Source organism: Perca fluviatilis, chromosome 17, assembly GCF_010015445.1.
Source record: "Perca fluviatilis chromosome 17, GENO_Pfluv_1.0, whole genome shotgun sequence".
In the NCBI taxonomy this organism is placed as follows: domain Eukaryota; kingdom Metazoa; phylum Chordata; class Actinopteri; order Perciformes; family Percidae; genus Perca; species Perca fluviatilis.
The window spans coordinates 22866343-22888519 of record NC_053128.1 but is presented as its reverse complement, the minus strand read 5'-3'; the positions used below and the strand labels follow the sequence as shown (position 1 = coordinate 22888519).

At 40.1% G+C, this 22177-nt stretch overlaps 1 protein-coding gene across 5 annotated transcripts in view; it reads right to left on the bottom strand.

Moving 5' to 3' along the window:
- Positions 1-22177, bottom strand: part of arhgap24 (Rho GTPase activating protein 24) — a 68224-nt gene that overhangs the window by 4004 nt on the left and 42043 nt on the right. The window contains exons 1-6 of one of the 5 annotated variants that reach the window (XM_039779010.1): positions 20798-21008; positions 6409-6531; positions 2291-2498; positions 1004-1136; positions 237-310; positions 30-151 (exon numbers count right to left, since the gene is read on the bottom strand). In XM_039779010.1, the coding sequence (XP_039634944.1) occupies positions 30-151; positions 237-310; positions 1004-1136; positions 2291-2498; positions 6409-6531; positions 20798-20819 (682 nt within the window). In that variant the 5' untranslated portion in view covers positions 20820-21008. Of the gene's footprint in view, positions 1-29; positions 152-236; positions 311-1003; positions 1137-2006; positions 2023-2290; positions 2499-4871; positions 5068-6408; positions 6532-9382; positions 9738-20797; positions 21009-22177 lie in introns of those variants that run through there. The other 4 variants (XM_039779011.1, XM_039779009.1, XM_039779012.1 and 1 more) reach the window with 4 other exon arrangements.

Here is a 22177-nt window from a genome sequence, read left to right as displayed (position 1 = left end):
ACACGCACACGACCAGCAGGAATACTGACCTTCCATAATAGCGACTGGATCCTCGACTTTTGGCCTCAAGATATTTGGCCCAAAGACTGTGGCCAAGTTTTGGACGCTCATTTTATTCACTCCTGAATATGACTGGACTTCATCTAGAAATCTGGAAAACAGGAAAATATCATCTTTTCACTGTTCAATAGTGATCACAGTTTGAAGTATCATCTTCTTTAACTATTATTTAATACCTGCAGATGTACTTGAGAAGGTTGTAGTTCACTGGAGGTAGATTCTCCACAAGCTTTCTCAACTCCTTCATACCCTGCAGATGGTGCAGATCATTTTTAGATTACGTAGATTCAATCAAGAACAATAATTCATATTGATACCACAATTTACAGCAATTTCCATCAAATATGGTACAACAATCACACCCAGACCAGATAGAGAACAAAAGAAAAGATTATTCACCTGCCATCTAAAAACAATTACCAATACATTATTCCCATTACTTTCTGATGTATGCAATGACTGAGGAAATACTGTATGTTTTTGTCTTCATAAGAAGATTATATATTTTAAGAGGATTACTTTTTATATTTATGTATCATCAGTCACCGGTGAATCTGAAGTGATCTCAAAAGATTACAAACAACCAAAAACCTGCTGCAATCTACGGGAAAACTGGTAACCTTTTGTTCAGGGATATTGTGAATTCTGCTTACTCCTAGGATGTTTTAAAGACGTTTTGGAAACTGTGGGAAAGCAAAAGACTCATCCCCTACTGTGAAGCATTTATTTATGGAAGTGAAAGAAATCCTATTTGGATGTTAGAGGTTAAGACATGCACAACAAAGTCATTGTGTGAGAAACAGCTGAGCAGAGTATGGATGACCGAGCAGCTTTAATGCTCCAGAACAGGACTTTGGATGATTTATGTGAGAGCTTTTCAGTGCTCACTTCTGTTGATACAAAGTATGTAAGGTATAGGTAAAGAGAAACTCATCTTTCTTACCATTTCATCATCTTTGCTGAGGAGCTTGGCGCAGGCCAGGAAATCATCATACTTTTGGAAGGGGACGACGGGCTCCGGCAGCTCTCTGAGATACAGCTTCAGTAGAGAGGCTACTGTATGCACGTCTGTGTTACTGGAAAAAAGACAGGGGAGGGTTATAATTTATTATGCGTATGTGACATGGAGGCAAATACAACAATCATCATGATTACTCCTGCAGCAAGAGGACTGTTGGGAAATGGTGAAAAATGCAAATACAATAAGTGACAGAAAACATACAGTAAAGCACCACACATTAAGTGAAGAATTTAAAAGGAATAGTTTGGGAAATATGCTTATTCATGTTTTGGCATTGGAAAGTTAGAAAGAAAATTGATACCACCCTTATCTGTTCATTATATATGAGGCCACAGCCAATAGCCATTTTGCATAGCAAAGACTGGAAACAGGGGAAATCGCTAACATGGCTCTGTCCATTGCCAACCAAATCAACCAATCAGAAAGTATATAGCTCACTAAATAATAACTTATATTTTGTTTGTTTAATCCATACAAAAACGAAGTGTGTAACGACAATTTACTGTTTGCAAACTATTTCCTGGCTGGGAGCCTAATCAAAAAATCTAGAATTTCACATAAGATATTTAAGTTAACAAAAGAACTTTACGTGGGAGAATCATCAATCTTAAGTAAACACTGAGACAACTTAGATGATCTGCCAAAAGGTAAGAGGATTTCCACTGTAGCTTCAGACACTAATAAGCCAACGAGGGGAGGCTGCTGGGGCAGGCAGGTTACAAGGGAATATAATAAGGGAATCAGCAAGGTGAGGGACAGATAGGAACAACAATCAGACAGAGGAGGGTGGAGTTGTTGCCACGGCATGCCATGAGTTGTGTTAAAGCGGACGTAGGAGGGCAGAGATGTGTCATTGTGCAGCTGACATGATGGTGTGATTTTGTAGCTTGTGTTTCTAGGAAGTGGTGAGATGTTGATGTACAACCTGGATCCTGACAGTCCTGTCCAGGTTTTATTTATGGTCATGGAGTAGATGGTGGGAGTGAAAGAGGAAGGAAGAGCAGAGAAGAAGAAGAGATGTGGAGCTGGCATGTAACATGTATTTCTCTGTCATCCTGAGTTATGTATTAAGGTTGTCACATTTAAGAAAGCATGTCTCAGTACAGCCACCTACATACCAGATTGTAACCCCAATTTAGTTGCAAGCTGATTTTTAAGATTGTGGACTTTGTACTGGCCAAGCAGCCAGTATGCTTACTGTTTCCTTACCAATCAAAAGAGGGTTTTTCTCCACAGTCGAAGGCATCCTGCAGCTCTTTGACCAGGTTGGCCTGTCCTGGGAGTCTGAAAAGGCCCTCCTCCCGAAGGCCCCACTGCCGGATGAAATCCACACACTGCTCTACCAACATAGGGGCCAACTTGTTCCCAAACCGGCGCTCATACCGCACAGTTTCCTCCAACTTCTGACCGAAGATCCCTGAAACACAAGACAAAATGTTTAATCATGGTACAATATTGATAAATGGCAATGCTTCAAGAGATTAGTATTGGGAGACCTGTTTTACCTTACACTTGAACATTTATATTTATTCATTCAATGACCAAGCTTTTTTATTTTATTTTATTTATAGTAGGATATAAAACTGTTAACTGCAGGTTGCAGTGTGTGAATTCAACATATCAAAGAAGCTGAGGGCATTGTTTCCATGGTTTAAATATGTTTCTAACACAGATGTATCTGTTTCTCTCTTTACAGCCAAGTTATTAATTGCATGATTCCAAAATGAGAATTATATTTTATCCTTTGAAATATTAATACTGTTTAATATGCTGCACTATTTAACATTCTCTACCAAAGTGAAAGGAGCATTTTTCAGAGAATTAGAAAAAAAACATTAGACTAGCATCCGCAGCTTAAGGCACATCAAAGAGAGCAGTTAAATCGATTGAGAGCCAAAAAATTCTGATAAGGCCGGCTAGGCAGTCCAAGCAAAAAATATGTAAACCCACAAAGCCTTAGTCTGATGATCAAATCTCGAACTTCCTGCTGTGCACCTCTTGCCTTTTGTCTGAGGCAGTCGGCGTAAAAAAAGAAAGAAAAAAGACTGATTTCCATTTGCAGCCGTCTCATGTGGATGCAACACAAGAGGGGATTAAGGCAGCCTTCCTGAGAGATTTGGATCTGCATACTTTTCCGGTCTCCAGAGACAGACAGAGGCTACTCACACACATGCATACACGTGGTACGACAATGTACCGTACGGTGACTGAATTAAACCGAGCTTACCAGGATCCCCGTGATTTTGACAGCATTTGACACAGCAAGAAATAGCTTTAAACCAACTGGGGTTAATGCAAACCATACAGGTGTATGTATTGGTGCACCACACTAATTCAGAATGTACCTTTTTTAGTATGCTGATGCAAATGCCTCAATACATTTTTCATTAGACGCAAGTTGCTTTTTCATTAATAATATAATCGTATGATGTCATACTACCCTCCTCTTGGAACTGATACAACTTGTAAGCTCCCTGAAGAAATGCCTTTTAATAAATTTGTGATAAGACAAAACACCAAAAGTGCAGAATGTGCAATTCAGTGGCGCATTGTAGCATTTTCCAAAAAACAGCCCCAGTTTTTACGGTTATGACAGAAAGCAAAACAAAGAACACCTCAGTTTGATAGCAGGCCAGTCAAACTGTCTTCATTTTCATTTCTCAGAAAATTATTTTCAAATCATCTTTTCTTATAAAAAAGGAGCTGCTCAGAAGATAACGTTTCACTCGCTTCAGAGACTTTTCCACTTGACACTCAAATAAGACAAAACAAGTAAACGGTCACAAATTCCCAAAATATATTTAAAGCTATGTATCCATTTCCAAAATCTTAGACGAATCAGAGTGAAATATAGAGAAGTCAAGCTCTACCAGAGTAAATAATGATGAATACCCTCAACTAAAAGAACATCAGAGAACAAATGTGAGAAAAAGTGACTGGATGAAAATAAGGTCATCCCACCAGACGTTCTGGTTATGAGTCTAGGAATGTTTTCCCTGGGTCACATGTAACCGTGTGTGTGTGTGTGTGTGTGTGTATGTGTGTGTGTTTGTGTGTGTACCAGCTTATGTAGAGTGTTTATATGTATGTTTGCTGGCTCGTACCACAACCACGAAGACTTTGGCAAATTAGAGCAACACCTCCACTCTGCCAACCCTCAGCAGGTCCCTTCAACACTGTCAGGCTCGGTCAGCTACACAGGCCGACTGCTGAACGCACACTCATGTCTGCACGCACCACGCACACACACATGCGGAGAGAGGTCCAGACACAACACTGTCTTATTTTTCTCTTTCTGGGGCTTCCTATCTCCTTTTCCTTTTCTGTGATTCTTATTCTGTGGTGTGGTGGAAAAATATCCCTCAAATATGTGACATCATTGTGATATTAACACTTTCTTTACTTTACCAAATGTTACATATTCATGGAGATGCACAGTGAAACAAAACCTCACGCCACAACCGTGTACACATTATACATTGACCCAAACAAATCTGAGTGAGTCATATACTGCATGACAACTCTGATACACAAGCCGAAGGCAGGTAAACATCACATTTTACTCTGGAAAGAATGTTTAACTGTGGTATCACACTAAACAAAATATTAACTGTGATAACGCTATATGTCAAATGTGAAACAGACACGACACATGAGAAATGTCGTACAGTATATGTTTTAGCATGAAGAACATTTTATAAGTCTTTATTTTCTACATAGCATTTATCTAACAGCAACAACAGTTTCAATTAAAAGTCTATCTCTTTACAAATAAACAATTGGTAATTACCATGAAATAAATCTCCAAAGATCCAGATGGAGAGGCCACAGCTGCACATGACTTTAAACTCTCTCTTGTCCAACTGTTTGTTCAAGCTGGCCAGTAATTAATTCAGCATCACAGCAAGTGTTCAGCACAACATGACAGCAAACCTTCAGGGGCTATGAGCTCTTCTGTGGGTCAAACGCAGGCTTCGTTTTGGGAGCTCCCCTCCCTGCCTGTCGCTCTCTGAACACATTTTTAATCACACTTCACCAGCCAATCAGGGCTAGGGCTCAGTTAGTCTCTGCTGCTACAGCAAAATGTGAAAGCCTGGAATATGTGTGTTTGTGCTCTGTGTTCTGTGTGTGTGTGTGTGTGTGTGTGTGTGTGTGTGTGTGTTTGTGTGTGTGTTAGCCTGGCTCTGCTCCAACTTCTTGTGGCATCTTTGACAAGTGGCTCGTCCTTTTGAAAAGCAGTCAACTGCAATATACATCAAACTCCCTGCACTGAAAACAGAGGGGCCAGCTCAGCCTCATCCATTCACTGTGTTACAGAGAGCTGCCTGAACTGCCTGTCCGGTCTCAAACGCTGCACTTGTGCCCTATGCTCATGCACAATGTAGGCCGATGTCTGCCAGTAAAGTCAATAACAAGCTGTAGCGGCGCAGCAGGACACCCAGTAATCACCACACTGATCTCAGAAACAACTTCATGAGAACAATTACAAAATCATGCACTTCAGCTATAAATCACAGTGTACTTGATGATTTCTACATCACCACTGTTTGTTGGTTTATTTGACACATTACAATTGTTTTTAACACATTAATTTCCTCTGTTTATTAGCATGAACAGGCTGGAAGAGAAAACAATTTAAGCAGCACAAATCTAGTGCTGCAAATAATCCTCGGACTAAAGCTGTTTATACATCATATCATGGTGAGGTCAAGTATTGTAGTGATGCAGCCAACATGTGGCAGGACACCCACCATATGGAGTGAAACATGGAGGAAAAGAGGAGGCAACGTGTTGCTTTACCTGCCAAACACTCTGGAAACATGCCTGTTTTAGATACAACTTTGAAAATACAGTACTATGAGAGTCAGGGTAAAGATATTGTGGGGAAAATGCAGTCATCTGTTCCTTACAGTCCTCTATTTAAAAAAGCAAAACCTGTAATATGTAATCACATCTAGCTGGCATTGTGAACATAAATGCGGTATTGTACCTGAAAATTACTGCTAAGTCCTGTCTCTGTCATGCACCCACAAATGGATTTAGGTTACACTATTATCATTGTGCACACAGCTACTGAAGTTTGTACTTTCAGTCCTTAGCCAAACACAGTATCTACAATATAAAGGATGCATTTTGTCAGTGGGATCAGACCACACAGTCAGCAGTTTGATGGCATTGCTCACAGATGGAATATACACACTTATCCATCCCGTGGCAAAGCTACTGGAAACTTTAAAAGTCATTTAAATAAACAACAGACTGCCTGTAAAAATCGCATTAACATCAACAAGTTATTCAGCTAGAAAAATGGTTGGGTGTAGACTGACCTCCACCAAAAGGAGCCCAGATGACCCTGCGGATCGTCTTCACCCAATCCTCCATGTCATTCTGGGTGCTGGCCATAAGAAGGTAGGTCTCATGGTTGGCTGTCATCCGCTCTCTGTCTCCCCCTGTTCAAACAAAAGAGACAGAAACAGATGATTACAACATACTGTAGATAGTAGCCAAAGTCTCCCGTTGAAAATCAAACTGTCATCAGCATTTCTGCTAATCTGATCTCTTTATCTATCCAAGTTCTCTCTGAACTTACAATATTCTGCACAGTGAAGCTCAAACATCCAAACGAAGTAAACAATAAGCACAATATATTTTTGAATGGAAGATGACTCTAAGGTGAAGCTCCATGCGGATTTTGACCTCCTAGTAACCCAACACAGCACTGACTTTAAATGTCCTTAGATGACACGATACTCTACTTGAACCTATACAGTAGGTGTCTCTAAAAAAATAAGGCAATTTTGGACATGCACACGCTGCACTTTTAACTCTACCGCAGTAATAAATCAAGAGAAATGTTTATATCTCTGGGCAGTAGTGTTCCATTAGAGGCAGGCTCAGCTATCCTGATTCGACTTGTGGATAATAGCCATGAGCACTCTACTGTCATGGGATATCAGTCAGAGTGCAGTGGAGGGTCTGGACCTGTTTCACATAACCAATCTGGCTGCAGCGATTACTATGACAACAGAACCATTTGTACCGCTCTGCTTCAGCTTTATTGAGATGAAACAAACAAACAAACAAACAAACGACGCATGGCATTTCACAGAGATGCACCTGCTCTATTATAGGAAGAGATGAGCTATTAAGAGACAAATGGACGTGTCACACAACCGTTGAATTATTCATGACTGTGACCACCAGGGATCCTGCTCCATTGATTGTATCCCAGGATGAGATCTGTGTGTTGCATATACAAAATATTTATAGACTGCTACAACATAACATGGCAGGTTACCGATATGAAGTCCTAATGACTTGAAATGAAGCAAAAAATGATACTTAAACTTTTTTCTGATGCAAACGAAAAAGTGAATAAATGAAACTTTTATTGCCCCCAGGGAAATTTGCTTTTCGCAAAGAGCATAATCAATCAATCAACATTTTTTATTCCAGACTCAAGGTCCATTCAAGAGACACAGACATGACATACAACATACCTTAAAAACAAATAAAAACATATACAAAGAAATAAAAGCCAGAAGAAACAACAATACTACATTTCTATAAAAGACACTTATACCAGTGTTTCCATAGTGATGATTGGTATCGTATGGCACTAAACCTAGGATTTACTAATAGCATAACAATGCTATTTTGGGAGACGTTCAGGCGACAAATGAATTTGTAGATGTGACTCCTCAACAATGCCTGGAAGATGCTGACCTGCATTACAGAACAGGTCACTTACACTATAGCACCTGGGTTTGTTGAGCAGTATCCTCATACAGTCATTATAAGCAACCTTGAGCTTATGAATGCTTGCCTTTTTGAACTTAGTCCATAAGGGAGCAGTATACAGAGGAGTACAATAAGCTTTAAACAAACTCATTTTAACGTCATCCGTGCACATGTGGAATTTTCTTACCAACATGTTAGCTTGGGCATATAATATGCGACGCTGCCTGAGTATAGCCTCATCATCAGATAACTGATCTGTAATGTAGTGACCCAGATATTTAATTTTATTACAGACACTCATCACTTGTCCTGATAGATAAAAGTCTGGAAAACAAATGTCTTTGTCCATTTTTGGCCTACATATCAAGACAGCACTCTTTTTACCATTATACAACACATCATATTTCACCCCATATTCAGAGCAGATATTCAGTAGCAACTGAAAACCAACACTGCTGGGAGAGAAAATGGCCAAATCATCCGCATACATGAGATGATTTACCAAAGCGTTACCAATCATACAGCCCGTTTTACATCTTGTCAATTGGTTGGATAACTCATCCATGTACACGTTAAAGAGTGCTGGTGATATAGATACATACGTAACAGCACATAGTATAACATAAAAACATAAAATATATTAAAAAGAACACAAGAAGAGATATATATATACACACATCAGTCATTAAATCCATGCATGTTTTAAAATTAAAATCATCAGAATGGGATTAAAAACAACAAAACATAGTCAACAATCTCCAACCTGCTGACGGATCATTAAAATGTAAGGTCATTAGTATCAATGTCACTATCATGAATTAACAACAAAAACGTCTGGGCTTAAGGACTTGTTGCTCTGACAGCAGTTCCAGATGTAAACCAGCTTCGAAGAATAAATAAATCCTTGACTGATCAAAATGTCAACAATTTAATCCAGATAACTGGACAGCTGTATTTGGAGCCAAACTTTGACAGTGATATTGATGCACACTGTCAGTCTCAATGAGATCTCATTAGCTGGCAGCAGATGCCAGTGTTTGCCCTGTGTGGCATTCTGCATGTTGTTTATGTCTAATTAAAGCTTGCACAGACCAACTCTCATTGTAAAGACATTTAAGTTTTGACCCATAATGTGATCTGTGTCCAGGAAGCAAGTTCTTCCTTTTAATAGTTTAATAGTGTATTGGTTTACACACAGCCTGTACAAATACTACAGATTAATATACACATACTCAATAAAAGATGTGATGAGAGAGGCAAAAAAATAATCTTAATCTGGGCACTCTCCACTGCATACTCCAATTAAAATAGAAATAAACTAAAATACAAGTGGGCAAAGTGCCCTCTGTTCCTAATCCAGTGATTAGTCACTACCCGGTGTTGGCTTCAGCCTCAGAGCTCCCATTAATTACACGATTAAGTAGAGACGATTAATCACACCTCCATATTTAGACTTGAAAAGCAACATATAGGCTATATGCGTTGAAGCTATTTGAACATTTGCTATATAGCCTATCCATTCATGCCTAAAACATAAACAACGAGGCAGCTTCAGCTCACCTCTTAAGCGCAGGAATCACATCCACGATGTTATTTCATCCTTCGCTTCCTCAACCTGCGACGCGCAACAGATTTCCAACGAAGCGAAAACGGTGCACTAATCCGCCGGTAACTGTGCAGCTCACTTCATACATTCATACATGTGAGCGATTCTTCAACCGGTGGGAAAGCTCCGTCGCTCCAAAATACTTCAGACAGCGCTTCTCGTTTAGATTAGTCTTGCACCGCCACCTATCTCGACAGCTCTGTGTCAGCGAAGTCCTCCGTGTCACAACCTCCTCACACCGGCTGATAAATAATGGATTTAATTCAGAGATTGCGAGAGGAAGAGAATATCGATGCGTCGGTGTGTCCACTGTGTTAGACTAGCAGGGCCGTGCTACGCTTTTTAAGGGTCCGAAGGAAATCATGCAGCCCCAGTTCAATGTTTCCATTGGAAATGCAAATCTTTAAGAATGTCTCACAAATATGTAATACCTTTTTTTTTATGGAGTTTTTAGTAAACATTACATAAACAGTAATACATTGGATTGAATGGATAAGCCATGGATTAATACACATTTGATGCTCCAGTGAAATTTATGGATGGTATATGTGGGAAGTAAACATATACTATACATAGTAAACATATACTACATAATGTCACACAGTGCAACAGTGTGGTTGGTTGATGTGTTTTTTATTAGGTTTTGTGGAGCTCTATGACACAGAGGAATACGTTTTATCAGGCTTTGGTCAAACATGGAATACTTGTTAATAGTTTTGGTCTTTTGGAATTTGTTGAAGAATAATAGAGAACATAGGGGAACTTGAAGTGACTATATGTAACTTTTTTTTTCTGAAGCTCTGTCATCACTCAATCAGGCTATCAACAGATGGAGACAATTACGGGATTGTAAATTATTTTTTTCTTTTGAGCTGCTGTAGCACAGGAATTTCCCCAGTGTGGGATTAATAAAGTCTATCTTATCTTATGATTCAAAAACGTCCCTGAATTGGCCCTCAGGTATGTAATATGTCTATTTGTCACATGTTTATGTGGTTGTAGCCTACGTCAGTAGCCGACATTAAATTATGTCCCCCTTCCATTTAGTACGGACGTTTTAATCCTTTTAGTCCGCGTTTGTGTTGGCCTACTATTTTCTGTTCCCTTGTCCCCCTGTAACATTACTTGTGTAAAGCGTCCTTGGGTTTCATGAAATGCGCTATATAAACCTAAGTTATTAATACGTTGGTTGCTACAGAAATCTCTTAATGCTATGGCTCGTGACACAGTGACAGTGATAACGTTACCAAGTTTAGCTCACAAGACATCCAAAGTAGGCGAAGTTATTGTATTGAACCCTTGAAATGCAACGATGCATGCTGGAACGTATTCTTTTATTGTAATGAATGATTTTCCGTCTGAGCAAAACATTCATCGCAACTGTATGACCTCCCTGTAACGCCAACTCAGTAATACAGTGGGTAATAGACAACATGGAATATAACTTGGATTGTGTGGTCCTTGAGAGAAAGAGATGTAGGTTCATATCAATTAAGGAAGGCTTCTGTCTATTTAACTACAACTGACATCTCTGTTTACCATGTAACAGTAGTGCAGGCCTTTTTTGCAGCCATTTATTAGGCTGTGAATGGGAAAATACACTTTGTTGTAAAAACGTAGCCTAAGCTTTGAAAAATAATCAGTGTTGGTCAAAACCTGTTCAGAAAATATTGTAATACAATCAACCTTTATTTCATTATAAAGTATAAGAAAAAATCCCTATCTTGTAACATGACAGAAGGAGCATTTTCATGCACTGAATTATCAAGAAATTACCGGCATTTCCGGAATATTCTTGAAATGCTTGTCCTGCTTTCTTTGAGCTGCCCAACCATGTGTTTATGTACACTTCTGGTCAAAATGTCACATTCCTCTGCCCCATCAGTCAGATGATAATGTGATGACCGGTGAAGTGAATCTGTCAGATGGGTTCCACATTGACAACAATTACTCACATTGTCCAATTTGGCACACAAAGGTTTCTCAGTCACATTTGCATTGATTGTCATGCAAAGTACTGTAATTGTGATTCCCTGAGCCTTCTGTGAGTGCTTTTGTCCATGTTTAAAATCAATCAGTCCTTTCTGTTTCCATTACTTGCATGGCAAGACAGTATTTCTTTTTTGGAAACAACGGTTGTGAAGCTGTTAAACAAGCGTGCAACAGGATTATACAGCATACCATGGCTATTACAACACACTTTTGTTCCCCCTGCCATTTCCTGTTGATGCTTAACTTTCGTTCACAGTGGCTGGATTGGCCACATTGTTTATAAAGATGGGAGATGTGTCAAACTTACTTACCACATGGACAACTTCTTGGACAAAACCTGTGAGAGAGCTGTTCCTGAGATCTATTTATGATTAAGGGAAATATTTGCCACCTATACCCGTAGCACTGCAACCTGTATTACAAGTATTAGTATAAATGTTAATCTGATAAATTTTTTGCACATTTGTGCCCAAGAGCTTAATTTATCATACAAAGGGGTTTATAGGTAAAACAGACTTAAATCTGGCAGCTGTAAAGATTAAGTCATCAGTTTGTGAATGACATAGGTGCTATAAACTGCTCCAGGGATTAATGAATAGTGTTAGGTAAATTCTCCATATCTGTCCACTAACTAAAACAACTGGAGGCTCCCCTTTGGCAGATTCTTTACCGGCTGTGGTGAAGATGCCTGCAGGTATTATTCTCCATCACACAATTCTCTGTGACTGGCACTGTCTCAAAAAACCCTCATTGCTTCTTAAATGAGACCAATCCCAGCAGGATTTCTCTGCCAGAGACAGTCGACTTATAGCACGACTGTACCTGAAGAGACAACTGTGACAGCTGTCACAATTCCCCTGATTCACCCCGCTTCGGCACAGCACTCCAAAACTTTTATAAACTCAGTGGTGAACAATTGTCAGCTTCACAGAGGCGCGCAGAGCAAACTGGTACACTTAAGAAGACACCTTGTATTAAAGGAGGATTTCTTATTCACCTTGAGACTCACACCTCATGAAAAAAGTTCAGGAAAAGAGAAAAATGCCACACCCTGTCACATTTCAACTTCTGCTATTTACATTCAGGAAACACTCCAACTGCATCATGCTACAGCATAACCACAGACAGATGGTTAATAAAATCAAGCTCAAAACTGTGTACAGCATTAAACCAAGGGAAGACATTGCTAAAATGAAACACATGCGTCCTATAATCAAGCATATTAATAACACACCTATGAGAAATTGCATATACTCAAACAAAACTGTAACATATCACTGACAACCTTGAATCATGATCTCACTGCCCTCTGTGTGTGTTATAATTACTATCTGAGTTGGGTTCAAAGCGCCAACAACTGTTCATTTCAGTTTTGTCCACTGGCGTTAATAAGTGGCCGAACCCAGCTGCAGTCTAGTCTTTAACTAATGGCTAAAAAACAGGTGTGAGACAACAAAGGATCCCACTGTGCTGTAATTGCTCACAAATACCTGGCGCCCCGATACACGTCACACTGACCTGTAGCTCTGTAAGTATGTCCTGTAAAACAACACGCAGTGCATCCATTCTACAGAATGTAGAGTGCTGCATTGGGTGGCTGGAATCACAGAATAAAAGGTTTAATTTTGTGCAAATAACAGTATTATATCTTTTACTATCCACTGTCATTGCCACAGCACTATGTAACTTTCACAGACGGCTAACAGTAGTACTATAAAATGTATGCAAAAATTGCAAACTGTATGTATTGCTAAGACTAGTGTCTTTTTGAAATACAATTATTGTCTTTCTACTCGTGAGTTAGACGAGAAGATTGATACCACTCTCAGATTGAAAATTGTATCGATCTTCTCAACTTTCAGCCAGAAAGTCGAGAAGCGTATCCAAACTGCAAAACTATTCCTTTCATGTGGTGATTAAAGGGCAGAGTATACAACTGAAACCTTAAAAATCTCCCCACCTTCAAAGCAGCCCAACAATGTGATACACCTTATGTACCTCATTGCCAGGGTCTAACAATAAAAAATGGTCAGTTTGTCATATTGGCAGACACTGCCCAAAAGGGAGTGGGTGTTAAAGGGTTAAAAAATATTCAGTATCCTCAAAGGTGGAATACATTTTCTGGGAGACTTGTTGTGAAAGTTCTTCCAGACTTTGATTGTGCTGCTTGCCAAGTGGAGGAAGCAGCTGCTGCTGGCCCAGAAAACAATGCAGACACTGTAACTACATTGTTTCATTTTAAATGATAAAAAAATGTGTCATATTTCACCCAGTGTGTGTGTGTGTGTGTGTGTGTGTGTGTGTGTGTGTGTGTGTGTGTGTGTATGTGTGTGTGTGTGTGTGTGTGTGTGTGTGTGTGTGTATGTGTGTGTGTACAGACAGAGATTAAATGACTTCATCAATGTCTGTTCTCTCTCGTTTGCAAGAGCTCTCTTGTTTGCGTTGCAAGCAGGGGCAAGTTGAGATTCAATATTGTGTCTAATGATAGTGTTCTCCGAAGTCCACACATCATAAATACCTCCAACAGAACAGGGAGTCACTCACCGAGTGACAATGGTGACAAGGATTAAAAGTGGAAATAAAAACTACCGTTTACAAGTGATGGCGCCCCTTATATACAGTCTGCTTCATTCATGAGTGATATCACCTCCAGATGATCTAATCCCTCAACAAAGTGCAGCTGTTGCAACAAGGAAGTCTGTCGTAAAGACGTCAGTGTGTTTAGAAAAATGCATTCATTGTATTGCAGTGGAGAGATAGAAAGCTATAAACGGGCCTAAAACAGCCAAATAACACACTTAGTGTTGTTACCTTGATGTGAGGATAGTAAATCACATATTCCATATTGTGGTAAACTATGAATCGCCTGATGAACCATGTCCATGTCTCCTCCACACTCCTATCTCTGGCAATCCAGAAATGAAGCTCCCTGAGTGGGCTGCAAAGTCCTGGCCACCTGGGTTAACTTGAGGACGGGAGTTCCTGACGGAGGAGCTGCTCTGTCAGCTTTTTGGCCTGGCTCAGAATGAGTGAGCACAGCTGAGAGGGTGTGAAAGAGAAAAGGGATGGAGGGGAGGGAGGTGAGGTTTGAAGAGGGGGTTGGGGAGCACACACACACACACACACACACACACACACACACACACACACACACACACACACACACACACACACACACACACACACACACACACACATTCACATGCATACTTCTCTTAAGCACTGTGGGAACAATAGGCAGATCTTTGAAGGCTTTGGTTTAAAAAGGCCACTGGTTTGACTCAGGGCATGACCCCATAAGCAAACATGGGATGTCCCATTCACACTGCAATGCTTTGTTAGCAACTACAAACTGTTTGGAGCAGAATAGTGTCATAAAATTGACTTTTTGCATGTGGGAGTGAGAGCATATATATTATATTTATTTCTGGCATTGTATTGTAATATTTAACAAATGTAACTAACTATGCAGGCTTGAATAAGTAAGTAAAATGAATGTAGACAAAGTTAGAGTAATGACTGTTGGTCAAACAAATTAAACAATTTGAAGACAGGACATTGGGATTCAGGAAATTGGGCTAGGTTTTTAACAAAAATATTACTGACATTTAATGGACTAAATGGTTAGTCGATTAGTTGAAAAAATTATTTAATAATAACAACAGCTTAATCAATAAGGAATAATAATTGTTACTTGCAGCTCTACATGACAATAAAGTCCAATCACCTGATGGTTGACAATGATATGAAAATGGGAGATGCAATGATTACTTGATTAATTGAGCGGTTGATCGACAGAAGATTGGTTTAGGCAACTGTATGAATCAAATAATCATTTCATTAAAAACTAACTAAAATACTTTCTATGTTTTAGTTTATTGGAAAATTACTATCTTTGGGTTTTGACCGATTTATTGATAATGCAAACAATTGTTTTTTCCATCCCTAGATTACAATGTACACCTAGCATCTTCATATCATGATGGTCGATAATTATGTAAAAAAAAGTCAAAATGATACTACATCTTACTCTTTCATATCCAAATATCCTAAACTCTCATTACAACCTATACATTTGTCATGCTGATAGCATGGCATGTAGATCATCTCTCTCTGCGGCTATATTGTCCCATGTATCTATAATGGGTGTCCTGTTCCACCTGACCCCCTGTGAGGTATCGATGGCTAATTCTCTTCCTGGTGTCATGGTGGTCCTTGCCTGTCAATCGACATAATCTGAAGGCAGACACCACAACATTAGCCTCCCCAAAGACATTGTGTGGTGGAGAACACAGACTCCATAGAGCTACTTCAGCTATCCATTACCATCTGATGCCGAATGAGTAACAAAGTGAATAGCAGTGATAGAGGTCAAAGGGGACAAGGGTTGTTTGGCTCTACTGTCCCTCTTACAGGCGCCCATAGGGAAGAAGGTAATCACGGCACCAACAAAATGGAGAATAATGGCCACGTCAACTCTAAATTCTCTGTATTCTTTGGTGCTGAAAGGCAAACATGATACCTTGCTGTTGAGTAGTTTAAGTGAACAGAGTTTTAATGAGTTGTCATGAAGACAGTCGGGGGAAGCAGTGGGTCAGTCCGCTCAGGGAGGTCACAGGCATGTCAAAAAGCCAAGTGTCTCCGTTCTGATTTCATGCCAACTAAATAAAGAGCTGTGTCTGTGTGTCCTGCCAAGGCTGCTGTAAATATAGCATTATGTAAAGGGGAATCAATTTCAACTTTAGGAAAAGGAAACAGGGCTCAGACTTGACCTAAAGTCCAGAGCTTGTGTTGAAACATAATAATAACATCGGCATGATAATTATGAAGACTAGAGACTAATACAGATGGAAATGTGAGTTGTACAGAGTCCCCCTGGTGCATTTGGAATCAATCGTACGTGCCTTTTTGTATGTTTCAATACATTTAAACAGCATTTTCCAACAATGCTATCTTAATTTTCCAGTGTAACTGACAAGAAAAGAATACAGTACATCATGTTTACGATGATGGATTATAAATTAAGTTATTAATTAAGTAATTATTTATTAAGTAAAATAAACTATATTTTGGTTAAATGGTTGTAAGGAGTATAAAGTATATATGATCCATAGTAAATGTAAAGAATAATAATAACAAAAAAAGAAGTCCTGGAATGATCCTTTAATATTTAACTTAGCTTGAAGTGTTAACAGCCTAAACTGACAATTGTAAATATAAATCACAAATGACATTTATAAAAGCTCTTAGCCATTGACCACAAACATTCTGTTTAACCCATATTCATTTCTGTGGTGACTTGCAGTATGACGTAAAATTAACCACACATGACAAGACTTTGAGGTTTGTTAAAATACTAAAATCTTTACGAGTGAACCATTAAAACCACTGACAGCTTCGGTGACTACTGACTGGGGGATAAATATCCCATTAAAATGTTTGGAGTGTTGAGGTTTGGTGAGGACTGGCAGCTGTTGTCACTTGAACACGTGCACGCAATGCTGGGAGGCTGAAACATTACATCAGTGATACAAGCAGACTGATACTTCAGAGGGAGTTTCTGGAAAGGTGCAGTACATACAGTACATATCCAAGAGGAAAAACCGCGAGTGGCTCTGCATGACAGCTCTCTAAAATCAACCTGACACTAGTTTGCAGCATGGCATAATCACCATATTATCAGAGAATTCATGTTTCCTGTAAAGCCATACGCACTTCAAACAGTTATATTCTCTGTAACATGCATATGATGCTTTGTGTCTGTGTGAAACATGTAGGCATCCTTATGGTTCTGTAAACATATTTCACTATGACAGATCACCAATTGGACAAGTGTATATATCATGCACTCATGGCCGGGAGACTATAAATCTGTGTGGCGTGCATGCCAGGAAATCATACTTGGTGTGCACTCTGCAACCCAAAACTAATGATCTCCCACGATGTTTGTCCAATTTCTAAATTAGTTTAGATTTAGATACAGGATGTTGTCAGTGTACGAACACACACACACACACACACACGCACACACACAAATGTAGATAAGGATGCTGCAGCTACAAATTATTTTCTGCAGGATGTTTTACTGTGAAAAGTGGAGATATAGTAAGTAAATTGTTATTTTTGTCTGCAGCATAACAGCACGTCATTCACTTCAGTCTGCTGCTTTGTTTTTGTTTATGTTTCAGATATTGCAGCTTTCATCTTGATTACTAAGATAAAGAATGGAAGGAATAGATGTAGACAAACATCCTGGCACTCTGCGAATGGACTGAACCTCCTTTTATCCAGGCCGGAGAATGAAACAAGGAGTGGACTTGACAAAGTACCTGTTGCTCCGCTCACTAATACCTTCTAATATCACCTTTTAGCGCTGATGAGGGCTTCAGGGCAGATGCACTCCCCCACAGCCAAAATTGGTAGGCTGAGTCAGGCTGGCCTTTGGGAAAGCCCTTTGAACTTTTCAGACAGGGTTATAGAAACCTGACTTCTGGTTTATTGTGTGACTTATTCTGCCTTTCCCCATGAAATCCAAAGAGAAGTAGCAACAAAAGTGGATCATAAAGGAAACAAAAAAAGCTTGAGTCTGGCTGGATGTGCTGTTGCTGAAGACATTTGACCAGACCAGAGAGATGCAACAAAAATGTGAAGAAGAAAAAATCCTGAAGAAAAAGGCTCCTCCTGATTTTCAATCACCTGAAGTAATTTAAAAAATGAACTCACTATGGTTATGTGTCATAGAGGCATTGAATCAACATTTTCATTTGCTTGATTGCTTTTGGAGATTGAAGGGCCTGTCAGAGTTGAACATTATTGTTGATAGAAAGCAGAGATAGTAGACATTCATTAATCATCACACTGAAAGAGCCTATCCCACCACTTCATATTTCTACTTAGTGACTGATGAGATGGAATATGAGTGACACGATATGATAGTGTAGATATCGCAAATGTGTTCCCAGAGCAGAAGCAATATGTGTCACTGTGTAATAAACTCTCCCTTGAGTCTGTCTGTGCCAGTGCCACATACTTTTAACACATATCTGTGTGACGTATGCACCACAAAACCGCATGTTGACTCGCCGCCCATTTATCTCGACAGCCAACGGACAGCATCCATCAGCTTTGGCAAAGATAAGCATGTTTTCATTTTGACCATCGCAGCAGTCCTGTCTGCGTTGCCGCTCCACATCCTCGTTGTTTTCTCTGACAAAGCTGGCCAAAGCACTGCTGGCCTGAGAGGGCTGCAGTGCAGTGGGGGAGTGCAGGCAAGCTGGGTCAAAGAAAGAAATTGGTGGTGATCTAAGTGAAGAGACAGAGAAATGCTGACGACGAGATTGGCTCTTGTGTGTTTGAGTGTGCGTTGCTGAACTGTTGTTAATGTTGTTCGGTCAGGTCTCTCGATTCAGACCTGTGCTATTGCAGTCAAAAATCTAAAACTGAGTGTCACTGAACGTCAAACCGAGTTTGACATTCAATATTGTTATGCTCAGTCATTTAGTTGTATTGTCTAGTCACTTATTATTTGCTGAAGAGAGAGATGTGTTGAATTCAACCAACCAAGTATTTTACACATTTAGTTTTTTGAGTTCAACATCTCAAACATAAACACCTCTCTTCACTTTCCTCCTCACCTCCGTCAACAATTCTTGAAATCGAACTTCTGCTCCAATATTTTACATATAGAGTATTTCTTCTTTCTCCCATCTGTTGCTACACATTTTTGCTTGAGAACGTCTTTACCGGGATGGATTTACAGGCAGGCTGGGAGCCATGATTTCACAAGTCTGTTCTGTTATCTGCCTCAAGCAGCCAAGCAAAGTGAAATTTGACCCAGCTATGAGAATCCTTTTTTTGCTTAGCATGATTTTCTTCCCTCTGGCAAGATTTTTTTAAAGCTACATATCTAGTACAGCCACACCTGGGTGGCATTTAAACAACATACAATATATGGTTTAAAGGCTTATGTTAATATACAAGTTATTCCAAGGGCTCACATGGTTAAATCCTATACACATCATTTCAGTGTTGTTAGAATAGTATAGCCTTCCTTTAGTTAAAGTTGAAATACGTCATGATCAGTAGGGTGCAGGGCAGTAAAACATGTGGTTTGTTGGCATCTTTCATTTAAGCAAATAGTTTGCAATAACATCCAATTGGTTAATTACATTTTCAACACATACCAACAATGAGGTGAAATAATTTTACAAGTGCAACATAATATGCTTGATCATCTTTGCTACCGTATACCTTGGTAGTAAGATACAGATGCTTTAGTATTTATTATATTAATAATATAGTGGAAAGGGAAACTGCAGATGTTACACATCACAGTCTTGGGGAGTACTATTGTATACGTTAAAAAAAAGTGAAAAGTTTTATAAAGCCTTTTGTGGCTCTAGCGGAATGCCATTTCAGTCAGAATCAGTTGGGATTGAAGACTACAAGTTTGAAAATGAAAGAAATCTGGGGGTGTGGGGTTAGAAAGAAGTGAGCTCACCAGACCTCTGTAGCCCGCTCCTCTTAGCTTGTGGCTAACCACTTGAAGCAACATTAGCTGCTGTTAGCACAACACACACGAGTTCTGACTGAATTGTTGCAAGAGTTGCGTTGTGGGTAATGTAGGCACCACGTTTTGACAAGGAATATAAATGTGTGGAATAAATAAGGTACAATATCTCTGGTTCTGCCGCATCAATTTTGATACTTAAAAAAACTAAAACTATCTAAACTATTGTGCGTTGGACAGTGTTATTGTTATATAAAAGTATATCTCCTTTATGAAAAGAAAATGAAACTGCAGTGTGTAGAAAGTGTAATGTATTGAAAATATAAATGAATGACATGTTCAGCATGAAGGAGTTTGATGGTCATTCCCATCCTGTCATTACAGTGCCACAGAGCAAAGCCCCTCTTTAAAAAGATTTTTACTGCATATGAAATTAAGCATTGTGCGAGTAATAATAACTCTTCTCTTCACAGAGCATGTTTGCAGATGTTTATATAGTGGACAAATAAAAAGGAACCTGCAGCAATGTCACCACAACGGCAGGGAAATCAGGAATGCATGCATCATAAACTGCTCATCTGAAATCACAGCTGCATTAAACATAAGCTATGAATTGTATCTTGTGAAACACCCATCTGCTGACATGATGAATAGACAGCACATGGAAAAGACACTTCTTCAGTGAGAACAGAGAGTAAGTAAGAGTAAGTTTGAGACAAGTAAAGCTACCTGAGAAATCCTTCAACCCCTCCTTCAGTCGTAACTTTAAACAGTACCCAGTCTAATAATATCACTGCCATCGTAATGACACGCTCCGAACCAGACACAAACATGTTAGTATTCATTACAGTAATGTATAGAGACAGACCTGGGTTGGAGTTAAGATCCATGGGGCGCAGAGGAAGACGGGCCCCCTTCTCAGCTGGAGCTTGAGGGAGCAAAAGCCACGCTGTCGCTGCTGACTGCCGGCCACCTGGTGCCACCTCTTCATCTGCTCTTGTTCGGTGCCACAGATAGATTTATCTACTTCTGTTTCTGCTAAAACAAACTCCACTACACTCACTACTATCCTTCCCACTCTCCCCCTCCACCTTCCTTTGCCTCTCGCTTCCCTCCACCTCATATAATTCTTAAGCCTAAAACTTCATTTTATTAAGTCAAAGGCAGGTCAATGTGACACACCAATCAGCAGCACTTAGGCAAGGGTCAGGCTAAGGCTAGTCTGTCTGCCTCTCCGGAAGCCTTTCCTCTGCATATACTTCTGTCAAAGGAGCTGAAAGAGCAGAGGAAGCATATTTCGAAGTCACACACGAAAGAAGTGTAGGAGAGAGCAGCCGAGTGAAACCGAGTGAGACAGCGAGCCGAAGGCAAGATGGTCTCTGAAGGAAGTGAGAGGGGTGGGGTGGGGTGGGAGCTGGTGGTGGTGGAGGGGGAGGGGTGCGTTGTAAATCAAGCAGCCCTCCCCAAAGTGGGGACCTGTAAATCTGGTGAATGAAGAGTGGGCACTCGGCCAAATGAGTCATCCGCAGCGCTCTATAAATACAGCCGCGCAGGGTCGACGAGGCTGCTGCTACTGGTGGCCAAGAAGCACTGAGACACTGGGGTTTCTCCCTCTTGGAGGAGAGTCTTTAATAGCCTCCTTATCATTTATCAATCCAGACATAAAGGCGAACCCCGCATCGTTGGCTTCCATCAAATGGCAGAGGGCACCGTTTTCAATCTGAGCTTGGAGGAGGATAAGATTGAAGAACAACACTACCTGTTGGATTGAACTCAGAGGGGGGGGAAATGAGAAGTGGGCAGACATCTAAATATTTATCCAGACAGAAATCAGTTTACATACCATTGGTCTGAACATTCAAGTCAAGTGTCCCCAGCAGACAAACATACTGTAGTAGTCCAGCAGAAACTTCACAGGAGGCCAAAAAGTGCCCTCGGTGAAACCTGGCCAACCTGATACTGTACATGTGGGAGCAGGAGTTAGAGTGGGAGGCTAATGGAGGACATTGCTATGTGACATGTCAAGTACCGATCCCCTCAATAAGGCTGTTATGTAAGCATCTGGGCTTCCTGTCCTGTCCCTCTCTTTGGCCAGAGACGTGGCCTGTTTGCAGGCCTCAGTGCATTTCCTGCAGAGGATCTCACTCATGCACACTCTCACACACAGGAATAATAACGCACAAGAAAGAAAGGAAGAAGGCCTGCGATTCTCTTACAGGAGCGTAGTTGAGAATGAGGCGGATGTTTC